The 11,341-nt window shown below is 50.6% G+C and overlaps 2 protein-coding genes across 2 annotated transcripts in view; both read left to right on the top strand.

Annotated features, from left to right (window-relative positions):
• Nucleotides 1-1,599: 1,599 nt before the first annotated feature.
• Mob3c (MOB kinase activator 3C) lies at nucleotides 1,600-8,063 on the top strand. The gene is made up of 4 exons (XM_013016958.1): nucleotides 1,600-1,726; nucleotides 5,380-5,848; nucleotides 7,476-7,678; nucleotides 7,971-8,063. Exons 2-4 carry the CDS (start codon nucleotides 5,431-5,433, stop codon nucleotides 7,998-8,000), a joined length of 651 nt encoding a protein of 216 aa, XP_012872412.1. The 5' UTR covers nucleotides 1,600-1,726; nucleotides 5,380-5,430; the 3' UTR covers nucleotides 8,001-8,063.
• A 26-nt stretch (nucleotides 8,064-8,089) lies between these two features.
• Mknk1 (MAP kinase interacting serine/threonine kinase 1) overlaps nucleotides 8,090-11,341 on the top strand; it is a 45,465-nt gene continuing 42,213 nt past the window's right edge. Inside the window, exon 1 of the mRNA XM_013016955.1 lies at nucleotides 8,090-8,161. The gene's annotated coding sequence lies outside the window, so the exon portion shown is untranslated. The remainder of the gene's footprint in view (nucleotides 8,162-11,341) is intronic.

Below are 11,341 nucleotides of genomic sequence, written 5' to 3'. Positions count from 1 at the left end.
TTTTTTTTTTTTTTGTCGGTCGTGGGGCTTGAACTCTGGGCCTGGGCGCTGTCCCTCAGCTCTTCAGCTCAAGGCGAGCGCTCTACCACTTGAGCTACAGCGCCACTTCCTAAACTTCTCAAATACTTAGGGCTTTCCATGTTTCCTGAGGACCCCCAGTACATAACAGCATTCTCCCTTCTGCCTGGCCTCCTGGGATGGGGGAAGGGCATTGCTGGCCTGAGGTCTGTCACTGTTCATCACCTAATCCCTTGATCTCAGTACACCAGTACACAGGCATACTCAGTAAAAGATATTGAGTAGGATAGCAAATTGAATGTGCATTCCCTCCATATGTAAATGGTTTGTCCAGCCAGACTAAGATTCAGACATAAAAGTAAGAAGAAATTTAGGCTGAAGCAAAAATAAGTGCCCAGAAAAAGAATGAGTTCACATTTATGTGCTGTATGTTTTTTCTTTCCGGCAGTATGAGCTCAGGGTATGGTGCTTTATGTCTAGGCTGACCTGGACTGTGGTCCTCCTGTTTGTGCTTCTCCAAGTTGCTAGGATGACAAGTGTGCATCACCAAGCCTAGCTACTGTGCTTTCCCCATAGCTGCCCCTGTCCAGCCATTGGTCAAGATGGAGTCTCACAGACTTTTTTCCCCCTAATTGGCCTCTAGCCTAAATCCCCTGATTTCTGCCTCCTAAATAGCTAGGATTACAAGCTTGAGCTACCTCACTCAGCATTATGAACTGCAATTCTTAAGAAACTAGCGTTCTCATGCCATTGAGCAAGCAGGAGGAGATCCAACGGAAGCCGACTGGGGTTATCTGTGTCTAGGAGCCACCTGTGGTCACAGCTTTCTCCTAGGCCCACCTGTTCTACCAGCTGTCTGTCTGGCCTTTCCAGTCTAGAAGCCCCTAATTTTCCCTCCTGTTCAGACCAAACCCTCCAACTGATCCCTGGGCTGGGAATCTGTTCCCAGTGGAGAAATCCAGGTGGAACGCTAGGTAGAGCAGACCAGGTCTGGAAGGGTTTGGATTTGGCTGGAAGAATGGAGGGGAAGCAGATATTCTAAAGAGGGAATAGCCCGCCCCTTTCTGGGGGAGGAGAAGGTGTAAATTTGAGTGGAGCTAGAAGAATCAACCCTGCCGCCTCAGTGGGAGATGTGTGATTTGAACATTCCCGGGAGGATCAGAGCGAGGAAACTCGCTTCATGATTTCCCCGGCATTCATTTCTTCATTCACGCGTTCATTTTAGAGGGTTTTGGGTGCCTGGTACGAGCCTAAGCTGAGACACAGGCGTGGATAAGCAGTCCCGATTCGCTATGGCCTTCAGGACAGGTGAGGCACAGGTGACTCCAGGAGGGCAAAGCAACCAGGATTTATTTAGCAGCTCTTTTGTTCTTGCTCTAAACAGAAGCTTGTCTTAGGCTTGTCGCCTAGGAGCCTCAGGGAGACTCCCGAGAGCCCGGCACGCGGTCCTTAGCAGACCCAGATACGGACTTCCCGGAAAGTGGGGGGAACTCCGCTTTTCCCCGCCCTTTCCCCGCCCCTCCCCGCCCCGTGGCCGTGGCGTGGCGGGGGCCCGGGGCGGAGCTGGCGTCGCCAGGCCGGTAGGAGGGCGGCGGTGGCCCCGGGGACAGGACCGCCGGCCCCGGGAGACGGGCAGGAGGGCGACCCTGCGCGCTGGGATGTGACCGTGGCCCGCGGAGGACTCGACCTCTCCGCCCGAGAGGATCTGGTGAGTGAGCGATCGCGGCCCCCCGCGGGCACAGCCAGGCCTCGCTCCCACTTTCATTTCCTCCGCGGTCCGGACGGGGCACCGAGGCACCGTCCGGAAGCGGACCCGGCCCGAAGGCAGTCTGGCCACAGCCTGCTGCTAACTTAGCCCAGGGTCTCAGGCTCACGGTCGGTCGGGAAAGCCCGGCTCCGGGTGGCGATCGCGGGGTGGGGGGCGTGTCTTCGGGAGCGGAGACGTCAGGCTGGCTCCTCTGGGCCCAGCGACTTGTTGGCCCTGACAGCTGGGGGTAGGAGGAGGGTCCTGGGGGGTGATGTGCGGGGTGGAACGCAGGGTCTTCCAATACTCTTGGATCTTGTTTCCAGTTGGATTCTGAGTTCAAGCAGGGGCTAGCTCTAGCTGAGTGTCTGTGCCGGGCTCACGGAGGGGCACGTGTGGCTCTGGCCCTTGGGGCGGGGGTGGGGGGTGGATAAATGTTACAAACAGGCAGTGGGCCTGGAGAATTCATTTGGGAAGCTCCGGTGTCCAGCCAGACAGTGAGCAAGCCACTGGCCACTCACCCCACATTGGGCAAAAAGGGCAGTGGGAGACGGGACAGAAGTTCTGTGAGAGACCATCAAAACAGGGGCAAGAGGGTAGGGAGTGAGGAGAGATAGGGGACATGGTTCCCACCTGCAAGCTGGGACAAGTCCCAGACCTGGAAGTTTTATGACAAGAGAGCCAACTCTAGCTCCATACTGTGGACATCCAAATCACCGAGGGGAAGGGTCAGTGTGTTGCAGCAGGAAGCAAGTTGGTCTGATTGGTGGAGAAGAATGCTGTGCCTCCCTCTCCCTTCCTCTCCTCCTATCTGCACCAGGCCAGTGCAGGAAAAACGATCCTTTTCTCTTTATCATGGATCGAGCTCCACCTTATCCACTTCTGTCTGTAACTTGCTCTATGAATGCCCATTCTTCAAGTCTTCTCTCTGGTCCTCAATTTCCCCATATGTACAAGTGGATTGAATCAGTTGGTTTCTCGGGACTGTTTGAAAAGGAGGACTCTTGAGTCTAAGTTTCTTGTAAAGCTCAGCCACCAACATTGTGTCAGGTCTTGACTTATGCTGGCAGCAGGGTGGGGACAGCAGCGGCCAAGGAGCAGCCTCTGTGCATTACAGGGAGAGCTGGACTCAATATGAGAGGCCACTGGAGGAGCCTGATGGAGTGTAGAAAGCAGCTGGCAGGGACCAGCTGAAGAAAATACACAGGCAGGAGAGTCTGGGTGTGTTCAGGGATCAAAAAGAAGCCCAGGATGGTTGATGAAAGAAAGGTGGGAAGGAGGACTAAGGTAGGGTGTGAAGTTAAATGGTAGGATGAGGGGCTGGGAAGGTGGCTCAGTGGTAGAGGGCTTTCCTTGCATGCCTGAGGCCTTGGGTTTGATTCCTCAGCACCACATAAGCAAAAAGCCGGAAGTGGCGCTGTGGCTCAAGTGGTAGAGCACTAGCCTTGAGCTGAAGAGCTGAGGGACAGCGCCCAGGTCCAGAGTACAGGCCCCACGACCAGACCCCCCCCCAAAAAAAAATTGTGGAAACGGTAAGATGAGGGACTAAACAACTGTCAGTAAAGGGTCATATGATTGCAGAGAGTGACTTGGGAAGCACTTGACCCACACAGTTTCAAATGGAGAGAGCAAGTGATGTATAGAGATCTCTTGTGGAAAATTCAGGTTGCACACTGGCACTTCCTTGGGAAGAGGATGAGGGGCAGGGATAGATAACAGGAATTTCCATGTCTTCAAGTTCCATTAAGGTCCTGCTGGGAGACCTCTCTCTTCTTTCCAAATGCTTTTCCTTGTCTCCATCCGGCCTGCCTGCTGTGCATGTAAGAAAGGATCTTTGTCCAAACATCTCTACTGGTTTGATTTGTTGCCAGAAGTAACATTACCCTCAAATATGCTAATTCTTTTAGTTACACCCAATTGCCACCTTGTTCCCACCCTCTCCACCAATCCTGTCCCAGTGTTATCAGAGCTATGAGAAAGGAAATTGCCTCACTGGCCATCTCTGTGGGTGGATGTCTTCAAGCCTCGGTGTGTGGGGCTAGAATCAGGGCTCAGAATAGCCAGGATCAGGGCTAAGTCAGAGTTCAGCCTGGAACCTACTTTCAGTGCTTATACTCAGCCTCAGTGCTCATTCTGGGGTCAAGGTCACTGTTCAATGTGTGGCTAAATACCAGTCTCAGCAGTTGAGTCTGCATTTCCCAATATCCCACAAGCTCACTGGAAAGGTAAGATGCTTAGAAACCTGACTGTGTCAGAGTTACCCAGCATTTGCATGAGCCAAATCCATGGTGCTACAAGGATAAGCCAGCAAGCTAGTGATAAAACAAGGATAAGAACCTATGGGGGGGGCTGGGAAGATGGCTCAGTGGTAGAGCGCTTGCCTTGCATGCAAGAGGCCCTGGGTTCGATTCCTCAGCACCACATAAGCAAAAAGAAAAAAGCCGGAAGTGGCGCTGTGGCTCAAGTGGTAGAGTGCTAGCCTTGAGCTGAAATGCTGAGGGACAGCGCCCAGGCCCAGAGTTCAGGCCCCATGACCGGACCCCCCCCCCCAAAAAAAAACAGGGATAAGAACCTAAGACACCTGCCCCTGCCCCCCAACAAGTCTGTCTGAGCTGGGATCTTTTAGTTCTTTTTCTTCTTTTTTCTTTTTTTTTCCTTTTTGGTACCAGTCCTGTGGCTTGAATTCAGGGCCCGAGTGCTGTCCCTGAGGTTTTTTTGCTGAGGGCTAGCACTCTTCCACTGAAGCCTCAAAGCTCAGCCTCCTGAGTAGCTAGGATTACAGGTTGTAAGTGACTGGCACCCAGCCGACTCTTTCAATTCTAAAAGGCAAAGCACACATCTCTGAATCTAGATGGGCCTAGCTGGATAGTTTGGCTGCACTCACATCCCAATGCTAGGCCCATACTAGGTGTGCTAGGAATCTAATGTCAGGTGCAGGGAGAGAGCCAGTGGCTGGAGGAGGCCAGCACCGAAAAGGGATCTCCAGTCTTTGTCAGAGGAAGTAGCACTCTTGAAGGCTTGCACCCTCCCCCAGCACTTACAGCCACACTCAGAGGTCACCCAGCTGGCCAAGTAAGGGCCTTTTCCTCATTCAGGGCAAAGAAAAAGGAAAGGACATATTTAGTAGAAAAGTCCTTCTTGCTCCCTGGGAATCCCCGGTGGCCGGATGGACGTTGGGATATCCCGGAGGAAGCTGACGGCCAAGGCCCTCCCCTTTCCCCTGCACAATGAAGCAAAGCTCTCCCACCCTGCACAGCTGGCCTGTGGGGTTCCCTGAGGTCATCTTGTACAGGCCCCAGTCTCCTGGTGGACCTGTAATGGCCTCTGCTATCTCTGTCATGATCAACAGCAAGTCCCAAGAGCACCTGAGTGAAGCCCACACCTTACCCTCTGTAAGATGCTCTATAAATAAAATGGAAGGCTTGTGGGGATGCAGCACAGGAGCTACAATAGCCTGGAAAGAGGGTGAGGCACTGGACCTTGGGGATAAGGATTTTGATTTCAGTAAAAGATGCAGAAGTTGTCTCAAGGCTGACAAATAAGAGGGAAATGAGGTATTGGGAAATCAAAGTTTAACTGATAAGGCTCTGACCACCTGCTGCTCTTATCCTTGACAGAACATCTTCAGGACCCTACCCTTGGATTCTTAGCTCAGCCAGGCACTGGCCATGGCACTGTGCCTAAAGCAGGTGTTTGCTAAGGACAAGACATTCCGGCCAAGGAAGCGCTTTGAGCCAGGCACACAACGCTTTGAGCTGTATAAGAAGGCCCAAGCATCACTCAAGTCTGGACTGGACCTGCGCAGTGTGGTGAGGCTGCCGCCTGGGGAGAACATTGATGACTGGATTGCTGTGCACGTTGTGGACTTCTTCAACCGCATCAACCTCATCTACGGGACCATGGCTGAGCACTGCAATGAGGTCAGCTGCCCAGTCATGGCTGGTGGGCCCCGATACGAGTACCGCTGGCAGGATGAACGCCAGTACCGGAGGCCTGCCAAGCTCTCAGCACCACACTATATGGCCTTGCTTATGGACTGGATTGAGGGCCTCATCAATGACGAGGATGTCTTTCCTACGCGTGTTGGTAAGCATCACCTGGCTAGAAGGTTAGCCTGGCCAGGAAGGATGGGAGCTACCACAGAAGGGTCATAGTCTAATATAAGGACCTCTGGGTGATAGAGGATTTTCATCCTCATTTAGTAGAAGTGGGAATGAGTTTAGGCAGGTTAAGTATCTTTTTAAAGGTCAAACACTTAACTATAGCTGCCTGACTCCTGCTTGGGGCTCTTCTTATCCAGAGCATGAGTGTCCCACTCCAATAGGATACAAAATAAAAAATGCTATGATTCTTGGAACCTTCCAGAACAGGTGCCTTAAGGCTTCTCCTCCTCTAGCTGATCTTACTTCTAGTCTCTTGGGAGTTGTCTCTGGGTCCCAGCCCCAGGAAAGGGAAGGAGGTAAGGGTTGGGTGGGCCCAGCAGATAGCTTTTCTTCAGTCTAGGGCTTAGAGGACAAGCCCAGGCCACAGGGCCTTTTCTTATCTCCGCTGGGCTGTGGAGGGTGGGGAGGAGAGGTGAATGGTACACTCTGACCCTGCTTTCCCACCCTGGAGCAGAGCTTGCTTGGCTCCAAGTTCATCTGAGCAGCCCCACCTGTACCCTGGGTCCCACCTCCCCACCCAGGCTATAGAACTCAGCGTGGGTGGAGCAGATGGTGAAGCCCAGAGTGGAGCAGTCTGAATGCAGAGGAAAGCTGAGCACTGAGTCACAATTCAGTGCCCATGGCTCCTCCCCAGTGGTGGCTGCTTGTACTTTCATGCCCAACAACATTTTATATAAGAGGAAACTGAAGCCACAAGAGACAGCTCAGGTCTTAGGCTACCTCTTAAAGTCTAGATAAGGATGTAGGGCTGAGGCTAGGCTTGGAAGAGTACCCAGGGAGGCAGAGCTCCCACTTGAGAGCAGTAAGGAGGGAGGGAGTCTGTGGAGCTGGGTAGGCCAGGCAGGGACCGCATCCTGCGTTCTTACTCCCTTCTAGTCTGTATCCTTAGGCTTGTGATCCCAGTTATCCATAGCTTTAATTAGCTGATTGGATGGTTCTGTAGAAAAGCTGGGCCTCTTGGAGCAGAGTCTTTATCATTTACCTTTCAGGGTGCTGTAATGCAGTGTAAGGAGTGTTTGAAGCCTGCCTCCAGTCTGTACTAATTAATAATTAAGTGACATTGGGCATTTACCTATCTAGAATGACTATCAGAACTAGCTGCAGAACTATAAGAAGGTATAAAGGGCTTAGCTCAGGGGTGGGCTCCCAAATGGAAGGTTCTTTGTGTTATTATTTGAAATAATGAATATCTGAAGGAGTTCTTGAAGGAAAAAAAAATGTTTTTCAGCATGGGCAGCAGTGTAAAGAAGAAGACCTTAGGGTGAGATAGGAGAGGAAGGTCAAGTCACAACATAAAAGATCTAGCCCAGCGTCATGCTGAGATGTTAGAGCTTATGGCCCAGTTTGTATTTTTGTTTTGTTTTGGTGGGTTTTTTTTATCATTAAGTAGTTATACAAAGAGGTTACAGTTTCATAAGTTGGGTTATGAGTACAAAGTGTGCTGAGTGGGCACCCTGAGTGAAGAAGCCTCACAGTGTAGAAAAGGACAGAATTGGGCAAGATTTTGTCTCAGGAGGTTGATACCACCTCTGCCCATCTCTACCACCTAGGAGTTCCCTTCCCCAAGAACTTCCAGCAGGTCTGCACCAAGATCCTGACTCGCCTCTTCCGAGTCTTTGTCCACGTCTACATTCACCATTTTGACAGCATCCTCAGCATGGGGGCGGAGGCGCACGTCAACACCTGCTACAAGCACTTCTACTACTTCATCCAAGAGTTTAGCCTGGTGGACCAGCGGGAGCTAGAGCCACTGGTGAGGCCAGGCCCCCAATACCCTCCCCTGCAAGTCTATTCTCATGAGCGTTTTCACATCCAAAGGTCACCTGCCGTGAGAAACTCTTAATACCCAAGTGGCTAAATCCATTATCAAATGGATTCTGTACTTTGAGAGTTCGTTCAAGTGTCATTTTACCAACTCAGATCTGCAGCCTAAAGTTGGGGCTGAGGGAGGGAAAGAGAAACCAGGCTATTCACCTTGTGGTATGGGAAGGGGCTGCCTGGCAGACTGAGCTCAGACTGACTCCTCCTACCTTGTGTCTCTGCAGAAGGAGATGACTGAGCGAATCTGTCACTGAGCCCAGGCCTGGATGTTGCTGCCCATTACATGGACCATCTGAACACAGCATGGCTGGGGGAGGGGACCCTCTGGAGTCCGGTGGTAGAGAATCTGAAGGCTCATAGGATACCTCTGCATACCAAATGCCTCTGGACTTCTGGTTCTCAGAAGTTTGCCCAGGTGTCTTTCTGAGTGCATGGAAAAGGGGGGGCTTCAAGGGAGCAACCAAAAGAAAGAGGGAATTAAATCCCTGGCTTGAAGTCTGGGAGTAGGGTGAGTTACCAGATTGCCTCTCTGATACTTGACCCTTCCATGGTAATTCCCAGCCTATTTGGGAAATAGGGAGTGTAGCTAAGGTGATGGCAAGAAAGATGCAGGAGAGTGAGTGCTGTGTGTGCCAGTGTCAGTGTGTGTGTGTGTGTGTGTGTGTGTGTGTGTGTGTGTAATTTTGACTGTGTGGTGTGTTTTGAGAGCACGTCCCTGACACATGGTAGACTCTACAGATGATGGATGGATGGATGGATGGATGGATGGATGAATGGATAGATGGGTGGATGGGTGGATAGATGGGGACATCAGTCCATGACCACTGTAGGAGTACTGACAGCTAAGTGTTGCCACTCAGGATGTCTGACCATGTGTGTAAGTGCATAAAATGTGGTCACAGATGTAAATCTACAATTGAAACTTTCATTCTATCATCTTTCATTAGCATGAGACCTAGGGAGCTGGGTAGAAGTTGGAAGGGGGACTCGTACCCAGAGTCTCTTGAATCCCTGACCCACCATGCTTATGGTTCTGATTTGCTAAGCCAGACATGCCATTGAGTTGTCGTTTTACTCATCTCCTTTCCTCCAGGAGACCCTTGTGTTAGACTCCTGGGATCTGGGGATGATCCCATGTGTCCATAAAGGTCCCCTGGCTTTTTAACTGTGACTTGTAAATTCCAATCTAGAATCTATAGAGTTTACTTCCAGGATCTGAAGCCCAACATGAAACAATCGTTCAGCCTAAGCACATGGTGGGGCTTGAATTAGAAAATTTGGAGTCTTGTTTTTCTTTTTTCTTTTTTTTTGGTCGGTTGTAGGGCCTGAACTCTGGGCCTGGGCGCTGTTTAGCTCAAGGCGAGCACTCCACCACTTGAGTCACAGCGCCACTTCCTGCGTTTTTTTTTCTGCTTATGTGGTGCTGAGGAATTGAACCCAGGGCCTCAGGCATGCAAGGCAAGCGCTCTACCACTGAGCCACCTTCCCAGACCTGGAGACTTGTTTTTCATCCCAGAATATTGATGGGATCATGTAGCTGGTGGAAAGCCACTATACTAAAAGAACCTGCCTCTTTTTCAGCCAATCCTGAGACATTCCAGCTATCTAGATTTCCAGGCATAGCTATATAGAGAGTCTGAGATGTTCACTTAGCATCCCATGACTTAGTACCTCCAGCCCCAGCCCTGTACCCAGACCCACAGGTAGGGAAACTGAGGCAAGAAAGTGCTTCTGCTCTCTAAGATTCTCTGTCTTAGGAAGCCAGAATGGAGAGTCAGGAAGATCTGATAATCTTCCAGTCTTGTTCTCTTAATGTGGAAAGGAGGAAATTGAAGCCAGAAGAAGAAAAAACTGGCCAACGTTCGTGAGAGTTTCATGGAGCTGTATTAAAAAATAAGAGGTCTTGACTCCCAACTCAAGGTCCATTTCTTGCTATACAGAGATGCATATGGAGAGTCTGACAGACCTTTTCCAGGATACAACTGTTCCTGCTATGAACAAAGATTTCTAGCCTGATGCCAGAGAGCTCTACCACCCTTGGGTTGGCTTGGGGTTGACTTCTGAGCCAAGCTTCCAAAACCATGCCCTGCTTAATGGCCTAGAAACTGTCTGCCTGCCCTCTGGGAAAACAGATGGGACTTTCAGGCCAGCCACCTGGGCCTGGGCCTTCTGCCTCTGCTGCTTCCAGAGAAGTTCCCAAGGGAAACTTGCTGAACTGGGGGGAGTGGAAGCTGTCCCCAGAGTGGACTGCAGCTTACATGATGAATTCTAGGCTGTGGCAAGGGCTGATTGTAGGGAGGGATGGGGAGGGGAAATCTATTTTTGTGAAACATAAGGAAAACTTTATTGTTGTTATTTTTGGTAAAATAAAAGACGCAAACTGAAACAGCTCTGGGTGGGAAGCTGTGGTCTGGGTGCCACATGGTTCTTGGTGGACTGTGGGAGGGGTTGAGCCAGATGGGGCTCAGAGAGCTTTTTGCTCTGTGATCCTGGCCCATGTGGAGGGCTGGCCGGCATCGTCATGTCTGACATAACTCTCCAGGGTGGGGATACTAAGGTTCTCTCTTGGATCCAAGGATTCTACATTGGGCTAAGCTAGGATACTGGGGAGAAGAAGGCTGGCCCTTGTCTTTTGGGAACTCATTCTGGTAGGGAGTTTTTCCTTGTTTTTGGTCAGGCTACCTGGTATTGGCTTTAAGGGACAGTAAAAATACAGCCCAAGCTGGGTGCCAGTGGCTCAGGCCTGTAATCTTTCCTACTCAGGAGGCTGAGATCTGAGGATTGCAGTTTGAAGCCAGCCTGGGCAGAAAATCCCCGTGAGACTTCTGTTGTGAACTAACCACTCAAAAACTGGAAGTGGAGCTGTGGCTTGGCTCAAAAGTGTTAGAGCAGTAGCCTTGAGCAAGAGTTCAGGGATCTCTCTCAGGCCTTGATTTCCACTCCCACAATTGACAAACAAAACAAACAAACAACCCATTCCAACCCTAATTACAGAAGAGGAAGCCATTCTTACATTTTGTTGCTGGCTGAGGCCTAAAAGGCAGGGTAGATGAGGGGGGGAGGGGGAATGATAGGACATAGGGCTGTTTCAGAGCTTACTCCTCAGGAGACTCCTGAAACTCTTGGTTCAGGTCTTCTTGTCATTCCACTGCTCTAGCCCACAAACCATGCAGATAGGAATTAAAAACAATTTGTTCCTTAAGAATCAGCAAAGGCCCATTTGGAGCTCCCTTCTACCTGCAATGGAGCCAGCCTGGCTTTGTGCAGGGGCTCCCTTGGGAAATGGAAGCTTGAGCTCTGGTCTCAGCCCTGTCCCCAAAGTTCCATGGCAAATTCCCTATCTAGACCTTGAAATACCATTCTCTTCTTTCAGTACCATCTATTTCATAATCAGAAGTGAGAATGAAGGACTAACTGATCTCAGCTCCTTTATTACTCAGTATCAATAATAACTGTCTCTGGTACAGTTGTTAAGTGCTTCTAAAATCAAGTTTGTGTTTAGCCAAGATTCTTTTTTTTTTTTTTTCTTGGTCGGTCGTGGGCCTTGAACTCTGGGCCTGAGCGCTGTCCCTTAGCTCTTCAGCTCAAGGCTAGC

Source organism: Dipodomys ordii, unplaced genomic scaffold (genome assembly GCF_000151885.1).
Source record: "Dipodomys ordii isolate 6190 unplaced genomic scaffold, Dord_2.0 Scaffold33, whole genome shotgun sequence".
In the NCBI taxonomy this organism is placed as follows: domain Eukaryota; kingdom Metazoa; phylum Chordata; class Mammalia; order Rodentia; family Heteromyidae; genus Dipodomys; species Dipodomys ordii.
This window is presented reverse-complemented; position numbering and strand designations above follow the sequence as displayed.